General features: G+C 43.0%; 1 protein-coding gene and 1 pseudogene across 1 annotated transcript in view; one reads left to right on the plus strand and one right to left on the minus strand.

Moving 5' to 3' along the window:
* Positions 1-22,950, plus strand: part of EGFLAM (EGF like, fibronectin type III and laminin G domains) — a 167,434-nt gene that overhangs the window by 78,967 nt on the left and 65,517 nt on the right. The window contains exon 7 of the mRNA XM_059916264.1: positions 3,556-3,722. Within this exon, the coding sequence (XP_059772247.1) occupies positions 3,556-3,722 (167 nt within the window). The remainder of the gene's footprint in view (positions 1-3,555; positions 3,723-22,950) is intronic.
* Positions 1,836-3,009, minus strand: LOC132362040 (protein PRRC2A-like; annotated as a pseudogene).

Here is a 22,950-nt window from a genome sequence, read left to right on the forward strand (position 1 = left end):
TCCCTATCACCCCAATTTTTCATTCAGCATCAAGGATCTTCTTAATCTAATCTTCCCCCATCAACCCAAGTTGGCCTCACCATTTATCAGCTGTGTGACCTCAGGCAAGTTACTTACCCATTCTGTGCCTTAATTTCCTCTTCAAAGAAAGGGGTGTGTGTGTGTTTAATATTAGTATCTACTGTATAGAGTAATTGTGAGAAGTAAATGAGTTAAACTATTAGAACAATGCTTGATAAGCATTGAAGAACATGATAAATGATAGCTATTATTAGTTATTAACAAAACCTCTCCACTCCCGTTAGACCATTTGCACTGTCCCCCAGCCATGCACAAACATTCCCAAATTTCATTTTGTAGTTCTTATTACCTGGAAAGCTCTCCTTTCTCCCTCCAACTAGGAAGTCCATATAGAACAGCACTGTCCAATAATAAATGCAAACCTATATGAAATTTTTAAGTTTTTTCATAGGGGCATTTAAAGGGTAGTAAGAAACAAGTGAAATTAATTTCAATAATATGTATTTTTAACTCACTGAATCCAAAATATCATCATTTCAACATGTAATCAATATAAATATTAATGAGATATTTTACACTTAAAAAAAAATCCATTGTACGTTTTACACTCACAGCACATCCCAATTCAAACGAGCCACATTTCAAGTACTGACTAGCCACGTGCGCTAGTGCTACTGCATTGAAGCTCATGGGTATAGAGTGAGCAGGTGGCCAAGGGTTGCCTGCCAGCTCTGTGAGGTGGGTACATCCCTTACATAATGGCTAATCCATGCTGAGCATTTACAGTGTGATGCTGCTACCAAACCAAACGTGGGTCTGCTTGCCTGAGCACAGTAAAGCCGATCTACTGACACCGGGTTGTGGTGAAGGAAAGTGCAGCGTTTATTGCAGGGCACCAAGCAAGGAGTCCAGGTAGCTAGTGCTTAAAAGACCCGAACTCCCCGAAGGCTTTCAGGGAAAGGTTTTTAAAGGCGTAAGGGAAGGGGGTTGTAGGGTGTGTGATCAGCTCATGGACACTCCTCTGACTGGTTGGTGGTGAGATAATCGTGAGTCAATATCATCAACCTTCTGGTTCCAACTGGTCTGGCGTGTATGTGCTTGTGAGCAGCAGACAGTTAACTTCTTCCACCTGGTGGGTGTTTCAGTTTCTGCAAAACAGCTCAAAGGGTGTGGCTCAGAATATTATCTGTAGCCCTTGAGGAGGAACTAAAGGTCCTTGACTTTGTTTAATGGCTAAACTATTATTATTTTATCTTGTTTGACGGGTTTTTTTCCTTTCTGCACTTTCTCACTTTTCTGATTAAATTTATTCTTTGTCTAAAGTTTTCTACAGGCAAAAGGCAGGCTGAGGACATTGGGAAGAGGGGGCTCCTGTTCTGGGAGGGCCCCATAGGATCTTGCTCAGTTACATTGCCAGGCACTGTGCTGGAATACAGAGCTCATTTCTCCTTTATGACGGCCCTCTTAAGTAGGTACTTTTATCACCCCATTTTACAGATGAGAAACTAGAGACTTAAAGAGGTGAAATAGCAGCTAGTGAGCAATAGAGGCAGAATCTGAACAGCTCAGCCCAGCTCCAGAGTTTGTTCTCTTACCCCCTGTATGCTGTCCCCCAGATGGAAGCTGGATTTTTTTTTTTTAATCCTTTTATTATTCTTTTTTAACAAATGGCCCCAGGGATAGGGGACCAGGGGAGGGTGGAAGAGAGGAAGCGAAGCCCCAGCCCCGCAACCCTTCCACACCCACCCCTTTCCCCCTTATGTATTTATAATCTATATACAAGCCCCAGGAGGTGGGGGGCAAAGGGCGCTCCCTCAGCGGGGTGGGGGCAATCCAGGCTCCTTTTCCCCTGGGGACCCAGGCTCCTGTGCCCTACGGGACGGCCCTTCTCGAGAAGGTGGCCCCGTCCGCTCCCAGGGCTTCGGCGTCCAACGCAGGGCATCCGGTGGGGAGGCCTGCTGGTAGAGGTCGATGCGCTGGCTGCGGAAGACTCCGCTGTAGGTGGAAGGTGGGACCTTGAGATGGGAATTGAGGCCAGAGAAAAACCTTCCAGCTGGAGGAGTACGTGATGACCCAGGTCCCCCAAGGTTGCTGTTCAGTTTTCGATAATCCTGGAATGGCTTTAGTTCTACTGGGTGCAGCTCTGCCCGCCCCAAGCTAGGGCCGAAGGGCCTGGCAGGTGAAGGCAGCACCGGGTAGCAGGAGCAGGCGGGGGCCGCACAGTCAGGCTGGGGGGCCGCAGAGCAGGGCCCACAGGTAACAGAGAAAGGGGGGGTCGGGCAGGAGGCGGCGCTGGTGGCAGGGAGCCCAAGTTCACCACAGGCAGCTGTGAATCCACCGTGGGTGGAAGCATCTGCTGGGCAGGGGCCCCTGAGGGGAGGAAGCCACTTTGGCCCCCAGGTTGCAGAGGAGGAGAATAAAAATCTGAAGGGGATGGCAGATCCTGTCACACCTGAAGCAAGGGTAGGTCTGGCAAAGGGCTGCTTCAGAAAGCTGGAGGGTAGAGGAAGGAAGATGGAGGGTAGAGAACTCCTCCAGCTGGCAACTTCCCCAGCTCTGTTGCTTGCAGTGTGGAGAAATCCAGAAACTGGCCCTTGACAGCTACCCCAGAGAGCAGTGCCGAGGGTCGGGCTGGGCCTGGGAGGAGGTACGGGGCTGTGATCTGCAAGGGTGCAATGAGGGGGTCCCAGGGCGGAAACCTCCGTTGTTGGGATATAGCTGAGAGGCTGTGGCTCCCCCTGAAACCTGAGAACTTGGAGGCCCAGGGCTGCCATAGGAGACCTCAGGGCACAAGCGTTGGCCTGAGGAGCTGGTCTCTGGGCCACAGTGCCCAGAACCCAGGTTCTTGGATTGTGGCTCAGCTGAGGCAGAAGAACTTGGGAGCAGCTCCCAGTCTCGGGCGATGGGAATGGCCTCAGTGACTGACACCGTTAGCTCCTTCTCTGCTTTTAAACTGTCTCCCACCACTAGGCACAGGTCCGAGTCCATGTGAACATTCGGCAAGTTGGCACACTTGTAGTTTTGTGAAGAGTAAGAATGGCCGTGCTACAGAATCTTGTTGGGTTTTCCCATGGCAGTTCACGCAATTAGTCACCCTAGAACGTTTATATTTGTTTATTTTGTGAACAGATTGTGAATAGATGGAATTTGTGCTCTCCTGACCCCTGGGAATGGAAACTGTCAGGGGAAGGCTTGTTTACGAAACATCTGGAAGGCAGAGTCCTTGAAACCGAATTCCTATGTGGGGATCTTTTTACCACAGTCAAGGCCATGCAAGGAAAAGCGGGTGATCTTTAAACGGTGCTTAAAACTGGCCCTAAAAATGATCTACTTTCTTTTATTGGCAAGGGCTTAAAAATCATGACCTGGGATTTCAAATCCAGATCACTTTTAGGTGGGAAATGTTCACTCATTTTGATAAGTCTTGCTTCCAGAATTCAAACGCGGTTAGTTTACATGGCCAGCAAGCTTTCCTTCCCTCTGCTGTAACTGAACTACTGCTTCTCATTCTGTTTTGTTTTTTAATCAATAAAGGCCAGATTTTGACAAGAGTTGGACCTTAATCCAAGAGCAGCTCCAGATGGATTTCATGGTTATCAAGGGCCTCGATCCGGACACCAACTACCAGTTTGCCGTGAGGGCTGTGAATCCCAATGGTCTCAGCCCCCGTAGCCAGCCCAGCGACACCATCCGAACCGCCCGTGAGTACTGCGGTCCTTCTGAAGGACAGACAGACATAGCTGCGTTGCTGGGATTGCCTCCTGAGGACCCACTTGACAGAGGTTTCTTAGCCTCCCGCAAAAGGGCAGTCTGGAAGGGGTTTTCCTCAGCCTTTCCTGCTGTGGTTTTCCCAGGTCTTTGGAAGTTAGAGGCCCTCCACAGGGCCAGGCTGCTTCTTTGTACAGGAGGTCAGCAGAAGGTTTATTTTTGCATTATCCTTAGGGAGTTTGAGGTCAGTTTTCTTTCATGAGTACCAAACAGATCACCTACCAAGATGATGTACAGCCCCTGCCCCTTTCCATCTTTTGGAAAAAATGGGTTCAGCTTAGAATCATAGGAGAAAAAGTGCTGCTCCCAGACCCTTCAGGGTTATTCTTCACCAGCAAATCAAGGATGCTCAAGTAAAATCAGCCCCTCTGAAGGATGGTCAAGGAGAATCCAAGTTGCTAGCATGCCGATGTGTAGCTGGGGGTCTGTAGCATAGGCTCTGTCATAGTGCCTCTCTGGGGGCCTTGAGGAAGCTTGGGCCAGTTCATCAAACCATCTAGAATTTTGTGAAAAGTCAGATTCAGATTGTGGTCTGGGGTTTAAGAAGCTCCCACACGATTCAAGAACTACATTTCGATTGCTTAGTCCACCTTGCCAGTCTGGCTTTTAGAAACCTTTGTCTTTTGGAAGTGGGAGGTACATGTACGCAAACCTAGAACCCTGTGTCGTGGGGAGATCTCAGAACTGAACTGTTGGCACTTCTTTTGTTTGAAAACTGTAATCTTTTCAATTTTGCCAGTAAATTCCTCCAGGTTCTTGTGTCTGAAGAGCCCCACTACCGTCCCTGGGTCTCTTCAGCCAGGAAAGGAGCTCTCAGAAAAGAAGCCTACTTAGCGCCGTCAGAGGCTTGCCTTGGCCAGCACAGAGCCCTGCGTTCATTGGTTAGCTGATCTTTCTAAACTCCTCCCCTCTGCTCCACAGCAGCCCTACAGCTGACTTCCGTGCCCACCTGCTGTTTCCAGGGGTGGAGAGTCACCAAGTTCCCTAAGTCCTAGGAATTTTGGCTCTTCTAAAACCAGCCCTTACCCTAACCTTGAATGTTAGGACTCCATCCTTCAAATTGAATTGTTGGGGAATATGGGGATGTAGTGAGGCCACACCCTACACACACACACACACACACACACACACACCCCTACATACACAGTAACTACCATCACCCAACAATTGTTTCACTGCTCTTCTTTAGAATTTAGAAGCTAAAACTCCCCATTCATGCGGCAAGGGATGAAGCGCCTTCTTTCTAGAAGAAATGTTAACAATTTTATTTCAAATCAAAGGAGGACCACCTTCCGCTCTTGCTGGACGAGATCTACTCTGTATTCTTTGGTTAAACTTTGTGATGCATGGCCAAAAAATGGGGCAACAGTAGCTGAGGCAGGCCTCAGGATCTGACTGTGTTTTGAAACACGCAGTTTGTCTTTCTGTATTATAAACCGAGCAGGCACTCTGTGTTGTGTGCCTACCCGCCCTTCCCCAACATTGAACTCCTGCGCTCCCATTTTGTGAGCTGCCCCACGTTCACGTCTTTCCTTCTATCCCCTAGTATCTCCTTCTCCACAGAGGCAAGAAAGTGCAAAAAGGATGAGCTCTAGCACCTCAGCTGGCCCTGGACGTGGGTGTGGAGACTGGAGTCAGGGGAGGGGGCGTGGAGGGGCATCTCTTGAACTTTTTCTTTTTAAACTGAAACACTAGTCTGGTCTTGGAGTTTCTGATAATGATTTCCCCTTTGGTAGATGCCAGCTCTGTGAATTAAGTGGGATAAGGTATGTGAAAGTGCTTTACAGATATGTAACATTTTGTTACAGTTGGTCTCCTTTGTGAAGTAAAATTCATCCTTTCAAAGTAATTGTGTGCAGGGGATGTGGCTGATTCAGTGAAAACTCTCAATTACGAAATATTCTTAAATAAGTCAAATTTAACTGTTTATATATATATGGTTACTCAAATCAGGATAACAGAAATAGAATTTATTAGATAGCCTGTTTCATGAATATATAAGAATGTGCTGTCATTGGTATTTCAATTGTGATTTTTTTTGGTCATGATCATTTCTAATGTTTTAGAAAAACCTGTGTTCTGGCAAATGCATACTTCTTATTCTGCTGTTTGTCTAGACTATTATTTTACCTCCAAACCCCACTTTTCCGTATATAAAAATGCCTAATTACCAAATAGCCCTTATTGGAATTATAATAAATTCTGAATATCAGAGCTACCATTGGGAAAGCCTCCTATGGGCCGGCTGCATCTCGAGCACTTAACCTGGGAAACCCCATATTAATCCTTACAGAAACCCTGTGCCAGAGGAATAGTATCCCTTTTTAATAGTATCCTTTTTTTAAAACAGAGATTTTTAAAAATTGAGTCTTTGAAAGATTACATATTTTCCCAAGAATAATAATTGTAAAAGCAGGATTTGAACTTGGGTTTGGCTGACTGCTAAACCACTTCCCTGAGTGAGATTCAAATTAAAGAATGTTCTTATTCTTCTAGTGCAAAATGGCATGAGAAAGGTAAGGTCAGCAATTAAATAAAGTACAGGGCACAGTCCTTGTAGAATCTATGGACTAAGGAAGTTCTGACAGCACAGAACAAGAATTTTAAGAATTTTTTTTTCTTTTAAAACCTGTAAAGTGTATTGCACATAGCAAAAGGTGAGTAAAACATACATACATACAGGTCTGAAATGCTACCAGCAAGCATCAGTATAGCCCTGGTAGTTTACAGCTGGCAGCCCTTGTGATTGGTTAGACCCAAGCCAAGAAGTTGTTAAATATTCTGAACACCTCCTGAAGGAATTTGTGAGATGAGTATTTCTACCTGCTGGGCTTCCCCTTTCTCATAGCTCCTACTCCTCCCCACCTCCGGGTCCTTCCTTCATGGATGTTTTGTGGGTTCATGCTCCCTGAACCGTGAACGACAGGACAGATGTCAAGCGGACTACCAAGGTGCAGCGGGCTCGATGGGAACCCTTGGATCGCACCCCAGACACTGCCACTCTCTGAGCTCCTCTGTCACCTGGTTTAGGCTTGCATGAACCTCCTTTCATAAAAAATATAACACATCACCTCTAGTTACTCACAAAGCATTGACTTCCCCTGGACCTATTAGTGCCCGACCCTGTTAGCAGACCTCGGGTGCTCTGTGTCTGTAATTAGTGAAAGCCAGGGCCCAGCGTTTGCCTTAATTGGTGCTCAGCCTGAGTGAGGAAGAGTGAGGGTTTTGATGGCTTCACCAGGGAATTGTGAGGTGTGTTCAACGTCCACATCTTACCTCAGCTCCACAGCCTTACAGGTAGAAAGGGAAGGAAAAATTAAGATGTTTTAGTGTCCAGATCCTCTGCTGAGAACTAGATCACTTCCAACCTTGACTAATAAAGATGCTACCCTGTATTGACTCCCATCCTCTCAGCAGAGATTTTCCACACACATCAGCACCTCTTCTCTTCCTCTAAGGAAATACAAGAAAGGCAAAGATCACGATTCCTCATTCTTTACCCCATTCTACTCTACTTTTTTTTCTTCCAGAAAGAAATGCCAACAACATTATAATTTGCCTATTATTCCATGGCATTCTATTTTCCCTTGGTTGATATTATAAATTAGCCAATCAGAACGGGACTGGTGGAGCCTCACGAACACAGGGGCACATATGTGGCTTTTGTAGTAAGACACGTATTCTCCCCGTCTGGTGGTCACTTATTCTCTGGGATCCAAGCTTAGCTTGATCAAGAAGGATGGAACAAGTAATAAGGGATGTGAATTGTAAATAACAGAAATGGCAGAAGTCAGAAAGTCATGTGTTTTCTTTCTTTTTCCCAAAAACAAATGAAATGAAATGAAAAATCACTCATACGTGTAACCAACTCTAGGATTATATAACCTTCCCTGGGTATGGAACTTGGTCCTACCACCCTAAAGCATTTAACTTCTCGTGTTCTAGCCTCATGATATAAGCAGAGAAAGAACGAGTAAGTTTTTCATTGAAGTGAAATTGGTATCCTCAGGGAAGTCCCTAGTAGAAGGTGTTCTTTTGATCCCAGCAAAAGTCATTTTGCTCCTTTCTGCCTCAGGGCTTTTGTACCTGCTGTTTCCTCTACTTGGAACTCTCTCTCCCCAATCTTTCTATGTCCCTATGACCTCCCTCCCTTTCTTCTTTTATATCATAGCTCAGATGTCACTTCCCCAGACAGGCTCCCCTAAACTTCACACACTGTCTCCTCAGCCCCGTTCCCTGCTTTGCTATGGCCCTTTCACTGCCTGAAACTCTTTACTTAATCTGTTTCCCCCCTTCAGTATAAGCTCCATACTGGAGTTGGATCGACTCATTCAAGGTTGTGTTCCTAACACCCTGTACAAAGTAGGCTCTCAATAAAATATTGATTGAGTACATGAATGACTGAATGTGACTTCACAAACCAAGAGCCCGTGACTACTTTGGTGGCTGGATAACTTTCTACTGCTACTGTCTGGGAAATTTGAAGAGAAGATGTGAGGAGAAAGTTGGTCTAGAGACCCACCAGGCCAAAAATGGGTTTACCCATTGGCAAGGTTTATAGGCAAAGTCGAGCTCCCAGAATTGCAATGAGACACAAGTAAGAACAAAGTAGAGTGAAAGAGGGAGGGAAGAAGGAAGGAAGGAAGGGAGGGAGGGAGGGAGAGAGAGAAGGAGAAAGCAAACCCAGGGAGTTTAAGTTCAAGGCAATAAGGAGGGAAGAGAGGCCTTTCAGAGAGATTTCAGTGATCAATAGAGTTCCATTTGCTAATAAGGAGGTTGAGGAAGGGAAAGACATTTCCCAACTCTTTTGAATCAGCCCTTATTTTACCACTGTGTTCTTTTTATTTTATTTTTCCATTATGAATTATGATAATTTTTATAATTGAAAAGATGATGGATCTGAAGATTTAGGAAGCTGGTTGAGGATATTATTACATTGATATTTTCCATTTTCCTATTAGCAGTAAATTTTTGAAACCCTTATTTCTTTTTTTTTTGAATTTTTCTTCTTTTTTTTATAAACCACTTTATTGAGATAATATATCACACAATTCTCCCATTTAAAGTACACAATTCAGTGGTTTTTAGTATATTCACAGGCTTGTGCAGAAAACACCAGGACCAATTTTAGAACATTTTCATCAACACAAGAGATAATCCCACCCCCCCATAAGCACTCATTCCTCATTCCTGTCACCCCAGTCCCTGGTCACCACTGCTCTGCTTTCTGTCTCCATGGACTTACCTCTTTGGGTCATTTCATAGAAATGGAATCATTCAATATGTGGCCTGTCATGTCTGGCTTCTTTCAGTGAGACCAGGCTTTCAAGGTTCAGCCATGCTGTAGTGTGTGTCAGTATTTCATTCCTTTTTTTTTTTTTTTTAGTATTAGTTGTTTTGTTTGTTTGTTTGTTTGTTTGTACTGCAGGTTCTTATCAGTCATCAATTTTATACACATCAGTGCATACATGTCAATCCCAATTGCCCAATTCAGCACACCACCATCCCCACCCCACTGCGGTTTTCCCCCCTTGGTGTCCATATGTTTGTTCTCTACATCTGTGTCTCAATTTCTGCCCTGCAAACCGGTTCATCTGTACCATTTTTCTAGGTTCCACATATATGCATTGATATACGATATTTGTTTTTCTCTTTCTGACTTACTTCACTCTGTATGACAGTCTCTAGATCCATCCACGTCTCTACAAATGACCCAATTTTGTTCCTTTTTATGGCTGAGTAATATTCCATTGCATATATGTACCACATCTTCTTTATCCATTCGTCTGTCGATGGGCATTTAGGTTGCTTCCATGACCTGGCTATTGTAAACAGTGCTGCAATGAACATTGGGGTGCATGTGTCTTTTTGAATTCTGGTTTTCTGAGGGTATATGCCCAGTAGTGAGATTGCTGGATCATATGCTAATCCTATTTTTAGTTTTTTAAGGAACCTCCATACTGTTCTCCATAGGGGCTGTATCAATTTACATTCCCACCAACAGTGCAAGAGGGTTCCCTTTTCTCCACACCCTCTCCAGCATTTATTGTTTGTAGATTTTCTGATGATGCCCATTCTAACCAGTGTGAACTGATACCTCATTGTAGTTTTGATTTGCATTTCTCTAATAATTAGTGATGTTGAGCAGCTTTTCATGTGCTTCTTGACCATCTGTATGTCTTCTTTGGAGAAATGTCTATTTAGGTCTTCTGCCCATTTTTTGATTGGGTTATTTGCTTTTCAAATATTGAGCTACATGAGCTGTTTATATATTTTGGAGATTAATCCTTTGTCCGTTGATTCATTTGCAAATATTTTCTCCCATTCTGAGGGTTTTCTTTTCGTCTTGTTTGTAGTTTCCTTTGCTTTGCAAAAGCTTTTACATTTCATTAGGTCCCATTTGTTTATTTTTGTTTTTATTTCCACTGCTCTAGTAGGTGGATCAAAAAAGATCTTGCTGTGATTTATGTCAAAGAGTGTTCTTTCTATGTTTTCCTCTAAGAGTTTTATAGTGTCCAGGCTTACATTTAGGTCTCTAATCCATTTTGAGTTTATTTTTGTGTATGGTGTTAAGAGTGTTCTAATTTCATTCTTTTACATGTAGCTATCTAGTTTTCCCAGCACCACTTATTGAAGAGGCTGTCTTTTCTCCATTGTATATCCTTGCCTCCTTTGTCATAGATTAGTTGACCATATGTGCACGGGTTTATCTCTGGGCTTTCTATCCTGTTCCATTGATCTATATTTCTGTTTTTGTGCCAGTACCATATTGTCTTGACTACTGTAGCTTTGTAGTATAGTCTGAAGTCAGGGAGTCTGATTCCTCCAGCTCTGTTTTTTTTCCCTCAAGACTGCTTTGGCTCTTCAGGGTCTTTTGTGTTGCCATACAAATTTTAAGATTTTTTGTTCTAGTTCTGTAAAAAAATGCCATTGGTAGTTTGATAGAGATTGCATTGAATCTGTAGATTGCTTTGGGTAGTATAGTCATTTTCACAATATTGATTCTTCCAATCCAAGAACATGGTATATCTCTCCATCTGTTGGTATCATCTTTACTTTCTTTCATCAGTGTCTTATAGTTTTCTGCATACAGGTCTTTTGTCTCCCTAGGAAGGTTTATTCCTAGGTATTTTATTCTTTTTGTTGCAATGGTAAATGTACTCCTGTGTTCTTTCTTGATCATTAGAATAAACTTTAACATTTCTATGCTAAGTTAGAGTACATTTTCCCTCTGGTCCTCATGAGTCTAATTATGGTCTCAGATCCTTAGAGATTGTGTAGGGAGGTATGAGAGGTGTTTGGTTGGGGTTTGGTCTTTGCCATACTCTTCTCCCCACAATCCATTTTCTTCAACAGTTTCAGAAACTTCCTCTTCTGCTGAGCTGAGACAACCCTCCTTGACCCCAATCAATCAAATTTCTACAATAAACCTGATTCCATGATGTTCTTTGCCTCCCCTGCTACCCCATCCCCCTTTTCTTGTCTCTACGGTCCTGCTTACTCAGACATTTCTCTGTTCAGCTGTTGTTGGGTGTGTATCTGTTTATGTCCTTTTGTCATACCAGTGTCCATGTGTGAATCTGACCTAGTTTTGCTCTGAGATTTGGACGCTTGTTTTTAATTGCCTGCCTCTCCAGAGACCAGCTTGGCATGCTGGGTCTGCTGGTTTCTCATATATGTAGCCACAAAATAGATTTCCTTTATCCCCAGTCACTAGGAAGGGCCCCTATTTGGTGGCAGTGCCCTGAACTGCCTGCAGCTGTGAGCAGAGGGGAAGCAAGTGGGGGCAGAAGGCAGTGGCATCCCTAGGGGTGGGAGGAACATTCAGGAAGGGACTGGAAGTAGCTTCTTCCAAAATCCGCATGACGTATCATCACCCTCCTGCAGCTTCCATACAACCTGCTGCCTCCTTTGGTCAATGTCTATGGAAAGTTCTCGGCAACCCTTGAAACCTTCTTACTGCCCCCAAATACAGTACCTTTGGACAGGGCAGAATCTGGCAGTCATGGCTGTGCTTGGAGAACTGTCTTCTTGGACAGACACAACAGGTCATAACCTTGTTGTGAGACCTTCTTGGAAAGTCACTTAATCTCCCTGGGCCTTAGTGTCCTCATCTCTAAAATGGGCACAGTAATGTCTGAGGCAGGTGATATTTTCTACTTCTCAAGATTATTTTGAGGAAAATACATGTGAAACAGAGATTATGATGTCAGTCCACTTTTCAAGATGAAGGAGAGGTTGATATTCGTTTCCTCACATAGTTACTGAAGGATGGTATAACTGACCTGGGTGACCACCAGCTGGTCTATTGCTTTTTCTTTATGACTCTGTGCCCTGAGCTGTGCTCTTGGGACTTGAAGTCATTAGAATGTTAGATTTTAGGAACCAAGGGTCAGGAGCGAAAACTTTCCTGACAGAAGTGGAAGAATAGAAGAGACCACATGAGTTAAGTCAAGTAGAATCATTAGGATGGGTTTTGGTTGGTTGGCTAGTTAGTTTTAAAAGACTGCAGATTTAGAAGACATCAGAGAATTAAAACTGCTGGGCACAATTAACTACGCTAACAATATAATTTCACGTCTCTCACCGCTCAAGCACATCCTGGATTCAGGCAAAGAGAAAAACAAAACAAAACCCCACAGAGTTATAGTGCTGTACCTATAGTTTTCGTTTGTTTGATTTTAACCTTCCAAAAACTAGACTTTTACTTAGACAGGGTCAGCAGCTTTTTCTGCAAAGTGCAAGATAGTAAATATTTCGGGACCTTTGGGTCACCTTTGCTGTTGTAGCGTGAAAGCAGCCATAGACAATAAATAATGTGTGTGACTGTGTTCCAATAAAACTTTATCAATGGACACAAAAAATTGAATTTCATGTAATTTCTACATGTCACAAAGGATTATTCCCTTTTTAACCTTTTTCAGCTATTTAAGAATATAAAAACCCTTCTTAACTTGTATACTATTAAAAATGATTAAAGAAGACAATTTAGGTAATACAAACAAACTTAAGCATTTCATGAAGTAAGCAGTGTCCATTCTCAAAGGACCAGAGGACTGCAAAATGAGACAGGAGGCAGGAAGCTTTTATAGGATAAACAATGAGGAACAAGGAAGAAAAAAGCAGAAAATGAAGAGAGAAGAAGGACATGAGTATAGAGCTCAGAGTTGCCTTGGCATTTAGAGATTGGCTGACTGGATACAGGCAGACCTCGAGACATTGCTGGTTGGGTTCCAGACCATCATGATAAAGCAAGTATCACGATAACTCGAGTCACAAGAATCTTTTGGTTTCCCAGTGCATATGAAAGTTATGTTTACACAATATTGTAATCTATTAAGTATGCAAAGGCATTATCTCTAAAAAAAACAATTTAAGTACCTTAATTAAAAAATACTTTATTGTTAAAAAATGCTAGTCATCAATTTGAGCCTGAAGTGAGTTGTAATCGTTTTGCTGGTGGAGGGTCTTGCCTCCCTTCAGGCTCTACGTCTAATTCTAGTTCTCTTGTTAATTTTACCACTTCTGCATTTACTTCCTCCACCGAAGTCTTGAACCCCTCAAAGTCATCCATGAGGGTTGGAATCAACTTCTTCCAAACTCCTGTGACTGTGCATATTTTGACCTCTTCCCATGAATCATGAATGTTCTTAATGACATCTAGGATGGTGAATCTTTTCTAGAAGGTTTTCAATTTACTTTGCCCAGCTCCATCACAGAAATCACTATCTATGGCAGCTAGAACCTCACAATATGTATTTCTTAAATAATAAGACAAGTCAAAATGACTTTTTAATCCATGGGCTGCAGAAAGAATGCTATGTTAGCAGGCATGAAACAACATTAATCTTTTTTATTTTTTTTAAAGAAGCAATGAAATTTATTGATTATTAGGAATGAAATAAATAGGGAGGGAGGTGCCACTGTGTTATGTAAATTGCCCACCACTCTATACACGTGCAGCAGCTATCCAGTTCAGGGTTTGTGTTTGTTTGTATTCACAGATGTTCTCATATTGTCTTTTCTAATATTTTGTCATCCCATGACTTTGAGCTTGTAAATGGCTTCCTGTGTTCCTTAGGATGAGACGAGAACTTGCTTAAAATCATGTACAAACCTGACTGGACAGACCCCCACTTATCCCCAACCCCCCATTCCAGTTCACACTCTTTTGGAAACAACATTAAGCTTGTCCATCTCCATCAGAGCTCTTGGGTGACCAGGTGCATTGTCAATGAGCGGTAATATTTTGAAAGGAATCTTTTTTTTTTTTTTTTTTCTTCTGAGCAGTAAGTCTCAATAATGGGCTTAAAATATTTAGTAAACCATGTTGTCAGCAGATGTGCTGTCATCTGGGCTTTGTTGTTCCATTTATAGAGCACAGGCAGAGTTGATTCAGCATAATTCTTAAGGGCCCTAGGATTTTCAGAATGATAAATGAGCATTGGCTTCAACTTCAAGTCACCAGCCGCATTAGCCCCGAAAAAGAGAGTCAGCCTGTCCTTTGAAGCTTTGAAGTCAGGCATTGACTTCTCTTCTCTAGCTATGAAAGTCCTAGATGGTATCTTCTTCCAATATAAGGCTGTTTCATCTACATTGAATATCTGTTGTTTAGTGTAGCCACTTTCATTAATGATCTGAGCTAGATCTTCTGGATAACTTGCTGCAGCTTCTATATCAACACTTGCTGCTTCACTTTGCACTTTGATGTTATGGAGACAGCTTCTTTCTGTAAACCTCATGAACCAACCTCTGCTATCTTCAGATTTTTCTTCTGCAGCTTCCTTACCTCTCAACCTTGTTCTGGATTAGGCTTTGATCTAAGGGAATGTTGTGGCTGGTTTGATCTTCTCTCCAGACCAATAAAACTTTCTCCACATCAGCAATAACACTGTTTTGCTTTATCCTTTGTGTGTTCATTGGAGTAGCACTTTTAATTTCCTTCAAGAACTTTTCTTTTGATTCACAACTTGGCTACCCGTTTGGCACAAGAGGCCTGGCTTTTGACTTATCTCAGCTTTAGACATGCCTTCCTCACTAAGCTCAATCATTTCTAGCTTTTGATTTAAAGCGAGAGACATGTGACTCTTGCTTTCACTTGAACACCTGGAGACTATTGTAGGTTTATTAATTGGCCTAATTTCACTGTTGTGGCTCAGGAAATAGGGAGGCTGAGGGAAGGAGAGAGATGGGGTCAATGGGGCAGTCAGGATACACACATCTATCGATTAAGTTCACCGTCTTATATGGGCACAGTTCGTGACCCCCCCCCCATTACAATAGTAACATCAAAGACCACTGATCACCATAACAAGTATAATAATAATGAAAAACTTTAAAATATTGCAAGATATGTCAAAATGTGACACAGAGATACGAAGTGAGAAAATGCTGTTGGAAAAATGGTGGCAATAGACTTGCTCGGCACAGGGTTGCCACAAACCTTCAATTTGTAAAAAACGCAGTATCTGCAAAATGCAATAAAGTGAAGCACAACAACGCGAGGTGTGCCTGTAGGCTGTATTTTTGGTTGAGTGGAACATTTTCAGGGACATGAAAGTTATCTGAGTTTTGGTTTACTGATGTGGCAACCCTGGCAGAAGTGGCTTCATCTTGGGCCTAGAAGTATATTTCACCAGTACAAAAACAGGTGGCCTTCCAGATTTGGCCTGTGAGATGTAGTTTGTTGACCTCTGTAGTGCATTGCTGGGGGTTATCTCCCAAATTTTAGGAGATTCTCCAGGAAGTCTGGGAAATCCTCTCTTTGGTAGTAATTTTGTCAAAATTGGAAGGAATCAATTAGTGCATACTAAGGAAATTGTCCCCTTGATAGAAATCCCTGCCATTTAATTTTCACATGAATGTTCTGAAATAAATTAGAGACCTGGAGAGCCTGCAACCTAACTATATTCAGACAGGTTTGTACTGCTGTTAACAGAGAGAGAGAGAGAGAGAGGAGAGAGAGAAGAGGCTTTGCTTGGTGTTACTCCAGGGGCTTGGGATGGGCCTATAAATTGGCGAGCTTCGTGGATTTGTAAATCTTTAGAATGTAAAATGAAAAAGTGAACAGGAAGAGGAAGATATCATTTGTTTCGCTCCTCGCCTAGACAGATCTGCATTTTAAATGTGCAGTTTGTGCATAAACATAATTTCAAGTGTGATTTTACACTCAGGTGCCCTCCAAGGTAACTGCTTCATTGACTTGCTAACGCCACAATGCCTGTAAAGCTGAGGAACACTCATTTGTGCAACTTTATTTGTTCTAAAGGGAATGATTCACTTTGCTGCTTAAATACCTGCTACCTATTCATTGTTCTTCTGAGACCTTTATACGTCCTACGTTACCATACATTTACTTATCATCGGTGCACCGATATTTTACCCCCTCTGGCTAGATATGGACGAAAGACTAAAACAAATGATAAGAAAACATAATTTTCTAAAGAAATGGCACTCACGGTGCTCTAGTTTCAACTGTAGCATCTCTTTCATCAGTCAGCTAGTGTTTTGCAACCACACGGTGAATATGCTATTTATTCACTCCGTCTCAATGGATTTTTAAACGTCAGTATATTGAAGTAATACACAAATGTTCTTAATTAACCATTTTTCCTTTTGTTTCCTCCTACTTGCTTATTATTCGTTTTGTTCTCCTTCCTTTATACTCATCATTTCATGGTTAATCTTTTCTGCTCTTTGGAGCACTTCTTGCTCGTCCACAATTCTCCACTGGGATTGTTTCTTAGCATCTAAATCCCTGAATCACTTAGGTGCTCTGCTGAGGAAGGAGGGCTGCATTTGTGGTTTGGCACAGAGAAGGGGTGTAGGAAATCAGCTTGACCCAGTGACAGACGTGTGGGAGGGACACAGTGCACGCTGGCTGAGTCTGATGGATCTCGTCTGATTATGCAACCACATGGGAAACAGATTTGTGCAAGTAAGAAGCAACCAAGGGAGAAGAGATGACTTTTCTCATGATCTCAGGTGTCACCAGGCTCCCAGCGGGGAACAGGGGCTCATGCAGTTTGGTAATTTGAAGTGAGTTTAGCGAAGGGACTATTTGCAAAAGTTTGAGTAGATGTAAGGAAACCAAGAGGGGGCAATTACCAGCGTCTGGAGGCAGACAGGGAGGGCAAGTGCTGCGACCTTCACACACGTGTCCCATGACAACCACCTAGGGAGGAAGTAGGAGAACAAATACTCTTTTTCTCCCTCCTTCACTCCCCGCCTGGGGCCTCTGGCTGGGCAGACACAGTGGGAAGCCAGACAAGTCTGCCTCCCAGGGCCCAGGGCAGAGGTAGATCAGAGGGAGGAATCTCCCATAAGAAGGAATAGGATCATCTCCTATAATAAGAGGATGGTGCCTTTTAGGTGGATTGCAAAAATACTGATTATTTTTGGTCTTTCGCTCTTAGAGAGCACAGACCTTATCTCATTCATCTTTGCCTATTTAGCTTTGTTGACTGAAAAAAAAAAGTACAACGTGAGAGTTGTGAGTTAAGTTTTATTTGGGGCAAAGTGAGGACTATAGCCTGGGAGACAGCATTTCAGATAACTCTGAGAAACTGCTCCAAAGAGGTAAGCGGGGGAGGTCGGGATATATGTGATTCTGGTGAAGGGGGAGTACATGCACTCAAGCGCATACTTTTTGCAGAAGGTTGCTGCTAGTCACAAGGAGCAGACATCACCTTGAAGGATTTTAGTGCTTTTCTAGATACGAGGAGATGCAAGAATTGGGCTCATAATATTTTCTCCTGAGAATATCTAACTATCTGAAGGCCTTTTCTGCCAGTTTTTCCCAGAGCACAGAGTGCCTCATTCCTGATCTCCACCCTGAACTCCTTTCAGGGGGTGTTGAAGGTCAGCGGCTGCAGCAGTTCATAATTTAATCTTCGTAGAGGTAGATGGCAAGTGCCAGTTTGTAGCTGGCAGCTTATTTCCTTGAACATAGGAGATAATGAGGTCTCACAGCTAATCGTTTACTGAGGGTTTGTAAACTCATAGAGCTGGAAAGGACCACCTCCACATTCAGCACGTGAGGGAACTGAGGCCCAGAATATCCCAGCAGCCCTCTCAAGGTCACTTGGTGGCAGGTCCTGGGCAAGAACCCAGTTTGGTGATCGCTTTGTTTTCAACTTGATTCCTAATGTTAGTGGGATTCCTATTTTCTAAAGAATCAGTTTCTCAAGTTATTTTATGATATCTCCGTTTACTCTTTCAAACAAATATTTCATGCCCACTATGTGCCAGGCACTGTTTCAGATGCTGGGGATTCAGCAGTGAACAAAGCAGACAAAAGGAATCCCTGACCTCACAGACCTTACGTTCTACTCAGGGCAGACAAAAGGTGAACAGATAACATTAAAAATGTAAATAGTGTGTCAGTTGGTGAAAGGGCTATGGAGAATAACGAAACAAGGAAGGGGATGGGCAGTCAGAGAAAGCCTCCTGAGAAGGTGACATCTGAGTAAGAAGGATGGGGTGATAAACCTGGATCGATTGATCTATCTATCATCTATCCATCCACCCGGTGGGGGAAGAACGCTCCAGGTAAATGCTGAGGCCTCGTTACAGGAGCATCCTGGGCTGTTCATGGAAGAGCAGGGCTGCCTGTGTGGCCGGGTTAGGGGGATGTGAGGGAGAAGAGTAGAAGATCAGGTCAGAGAGGGAGGTCACAGTCGGTGGAGGCTGATTAGGACCTTGGAGGCCAGTGGAGGCCATTGGACTTTGCTTTTTCTCAGAAAGAGATGGGAAGACTGGGAGAGTTGGGAGGCAGGGTGGGCTTGACCAGAGGGGCAAAAAGACCTTACTTAGGTTTCAACAAAATCACTCCTCACTGGTATGTGAAAGAAGGACTGTAGCTGGGCAAGGGCAAGAGCAGCGAGACTGATTAATGAAACCCCTGCAATAATCCCAAAGCAGAAATAGCTTTTTTGTTGTTTCTAAATAGTAAAAGTAATCCATACTTATTATTAGAAAAAAAAAAATGAACAACATATAAAATGCAAAAAAATAAAAATCAAGATGAAAATTATCTCTAATCTCAGCATCCAAACATAACCACTATTAACATTTTGGTATACAATCATCCAGAACTTTTAAAACTCCAGTATGAGATCATAGAACATATACTTTTTCTGTGTAACAAAATACTTTCTACATCTTTAAATGTAGATTAATATAGATCTACATCATTAATTTTAGTGACCACAGTATATATCATTGTAAATCTCTACCATTTATTTAACTAATTTATTATTGATAGGCTTTTACATTGTTTCACTATTATATACAAAACCGGGCCACTTGATGGTTCCCTTACTTATCTTTTGGCTTGTCCAAGTTTGTATTTACCCCTTTGATATCTCTATGAAGGAGGGTGGGTCAGGACTGTTATCTCTCCCTAATGTTTATCCAGGGGTAGACCAATGTGTGCAGCCAATTTGTACTATGGATGGCATTTGAAGCCCAACTCTCTTCCTGCTATTCTAACCATTAATAAATGTTTTGATAGATAGTATCCATACTAAAGCATGGTGTTCATACACACTTCTGAGACAAAATCTTAAAAAAATATCACCTGCTGTAAGGTTGAAACTATCTAGTTTTGAAGCTTAGGTCTCATATTGGAGGTTTTGGTGGTTCCAGCTTCTCCTTCCCACTTGTGTGGAAAGTCATTAGTGTTGCCATATAACTCCAACCATACCATTTACCATATTTTAGAATGTAAATGTATGTCTATTTTGGCCCAGTGAAATGTTTCTCCCATCAGTAGTCGATCACGTGGTCATGGAGGGATTCCAGAGACCCACAGATTCTGAGGATCACAAACATTAGGGAATGACCAAACTGCTCCTCGGGAGGAAGGATGAAGACTGATCCCCAGGTGATGGTAGTTCACAAGTCACCCAGCAGATGGCGATAGTTCACAGACTTTCAGAGCCGGAAGAGCCCTTTAGAATCAGTTTGGAGTCCCTTGAGGTGGTTGAGATGAGGACAAAACAGAGAGGTTCCATTATGTTGCCTCAGATGACTGACTTCTTCCATGGTTAACTAGTCCCACCAAAATGGGAGAAGGCAGCTAATTTTAGATTTTAGTTTTTGTAATGGAAAGAAAAGTTCACAAGCAGAAACTGAAGTCTCTTCAGTGATCTGAGACTTTTATAATATCTTACTTCTAATCAGTGCTGAGCCCTAATGGTAAAAAGAACTGATACAATAAATTTATCTCTAAAATAAAATGAAATAAAGGGCTGTGAAATTCAGAAAGAATTTAAACAATGAAAAACAGAAGAGCGAGAGAGAAGAAAAACTGCAGATGACTGGAAGTTAAGTCAGCCTTTTTTGATTGGTTTTGCATCAGACGTCACCACTGGTTATTATTTACATTAATCTGGAAAATGTTTTGGTGATGCTCAAGAAAGTAAAGAATTTAGTTTCTGAGTCTACAGTGATTATTTCTCTTGTTTAAACATTCATTTGCCAATTCATTTTTTTAAATAAATGTATTTATTTATTTATTTTTAATTTTGGATCTTCGTTGCTGCATGCGGGCTTTCTCTAGTTGCGGCGAGCGGGGGCTGCTCTTCGTTGAGGTGCACAGGCTTCTCATTGCGGTGGCTTCTCTTGTTGTGGAGCACTGGCTCTAGGCACGCGGGCTTCAGTAGTTGTGGCTTGCGGGCTCTAGAGCTCAGGCTCAGTGGTTGTGGTGCACGGGCTTAGTTGCTCCGTGGCATGTGGGATCTTCCCGGACCAGGGCTCGAACCCATGTCCCCTGCATTGGCAGGTGGATTCTTAACTACTGCGCCACCAGGGAAGTCCTGCCAATTCATTTTTTAAAATGTGTATTTAATACCAATGATATGCCAGGCAGTTTCTGGGTGCTGGGTTCTTAGCAGTAAGTAAGATAGACAATCTCTGCCTTCATGGAGCTTATATGTGGGAGAATCAGTCTCAGTAAATAAGTAGATAATAAAATAAATACTTGTTACATTATCCTACATAAATAATATACCTTTAATGTTAAGTGTTAAGAGGAAAAGAGAGGGGGTGAGAGGGCATAGAGGATGCAGGAGCTGCTGTTCGGAATAGGCTACCAAGGAAGCCTTCTCTTAAAAAGAGGTTTGAGCAGAGTCCCTCCTTGTGGGGGAGCAGCAAGTGCAAAGGTCCTGGGGTGAGAGCAGGCTTGGGATATTCTACAAACAGTAAGGAATATGGTAAGTGAGACGAATGTTAGGAAATGAAGTCAGAAAGGTAGCCAGAGGCCAGGGGTCAGATCATGTCCAGTCTTGTAGGTTCTGGTGAGGACTTTGGGTTTTATTCCAAGTTAGATGCAAAGATCTTGAAGTGTTTCGAGCAGCAGAATGATCTGATGTGATCTACATTTTGAACAGGATCACTATGGCTATGGTGTGTGGACCCCAGCAGAGAGGACGGGAGACGAATAGAGAGGCAATATATTGCTCGAAGGAGAATATATATGAAAAGAAAAGGTAGAGAGCCAAACCAAAATCATGGAATTTTGGAACCAGCAGGTTGTTTAAGGACCTAACCAAACTTCCACAATTTTCTGGTAAGGAACTGAACTATCACCAGATTATGTGACTAGTTCTAGGTCACAGTTAGTTGCCGTGAGTGTTAGATTCACAGGACTCTCTGTCCAGGGTTCCTGGCATTTCCTACCCTCCTCTCTGTGCCGAGACACCACTTGCATGCGTGGTTGGGCGCTTCCGTGTAAGAGCAGTGTCACTTCTTACCATCTGATGTTTAATTTCTCACCCATCTTCTGGATGCCTGTAGCTCCTTTTTAGAGCAGGGGGACTGTTGTTTCCATGGTCCCAGGTGCAGACATTGCACGTGAGTTTCCTGAGATGCTTCTTCCGTTGCAAGGCTTTATGTCTTTCAGCCAGAAGTGCTGGGATTCCTTCTCTTCTCTTGGTGCCTCCAAGAACACCTTCTGACCCTGAACACATTCTGGGCCCTGCTGCACACCCCCCAATGGAAATCCTGTGCTTAGACCGTTAGCATTCTGTACAGTCAGACAGTGGTCTACAGGGACCTCGTTGTAAACCTGATGGAGATTAAGAATCTGTAGGGATCAGTGTTCCCATATCTTCTGTTGCAATGAGCTATTATTTTGGGTACCATAGGGTATATTTCTCTACTGAGGGTGATTTTTGCCCCCTACAGGGCTCTTGGCAGCCTCTGGAGACATGTTTGGCTGTCTCAGCTGGGGGGAAGGTGCTCCTGGCATCTTGCGGGGAAAGGCCAGGGTTGCTGCTAAACACCCTACAACGCACAGAACCCCACCGTCACCACACACACACACACACGCACACCAAAAAGTGATCCAGCCCCATATGTCAGTAGTGCCGAGGCTGAGAAATCCTATTACAAGACAAAAATAAAATTAGAAAATCTAAGCCTTGCTCAAAATAAAATGGCAATCAGGCTGGAAAATTAACTGACATTCAAAAAATCAACTCGAGTGAAGACTTTTTCTCAAACTTTTTTGGACTGCAGCACACAGTAAGAATATACAATTTGTACTGCAGCCCAGAGCACACAAACATATCTAGAAATACACGTGTGTACGTGCAGATGCCTCAGCGAACAATACTCACCGATGCTAAATTCAGAGCTTTATATTTTCATACCATTTGGTTCCATTTTTGAAAACTGTGGTCAGGCCCCAGTGAGTTATTTTTACTCGCCACTAATGGGTTTGAAATGTGCAGCTTGAATAATACTGAATCAGATATATCAGGAATTTGAATAGTTTCATATAAATGACATATCAGCACTGAAAGGCATAGAGTGAGGGTGGATTCTGTATAGAAGCCACCAAAAGGATCAGCCACTAATTCCACAAATAGTTATTTTTGCCACACCCTTGTCAGAGTTGAGCCATTCCTTGCTTTCCAGGGTTCAGGATCCAGTCTGGTGAACAGACACGTGGCGTGCGCTATACGGAGGTGCCCTGCAGCATGGGGAAGGGGAGCGGTTGATTTTGCGGGTGTGGGAACTGAGAGGTGGGTTGGCAAAATTCCACAGTGAGGTCACACTGGGCATGGCTGGGAAGAATCGAGTGGGATTTCTCCAGAGGGACAGAGGAATAGGAACAGGAGAATCCAGGCAGAAGGATTTCTGGGTTGAGTGATG

This window comes from Balaenoptera ricei, chromosome 3 (assembly GCF_028023285.1).
Source record: "Balaenoptera ricei isolate mBalRic1 chromosome 3, mBalRic1.hap2, whole genome shotgun sequence".
Taxonomy (NCBI): Eukaryota; Metazoa; Chordata; class Mammalia; order Artiodactyla; family Balaenopteridae; genus Balaenoptera; species Balaenoptera ricei.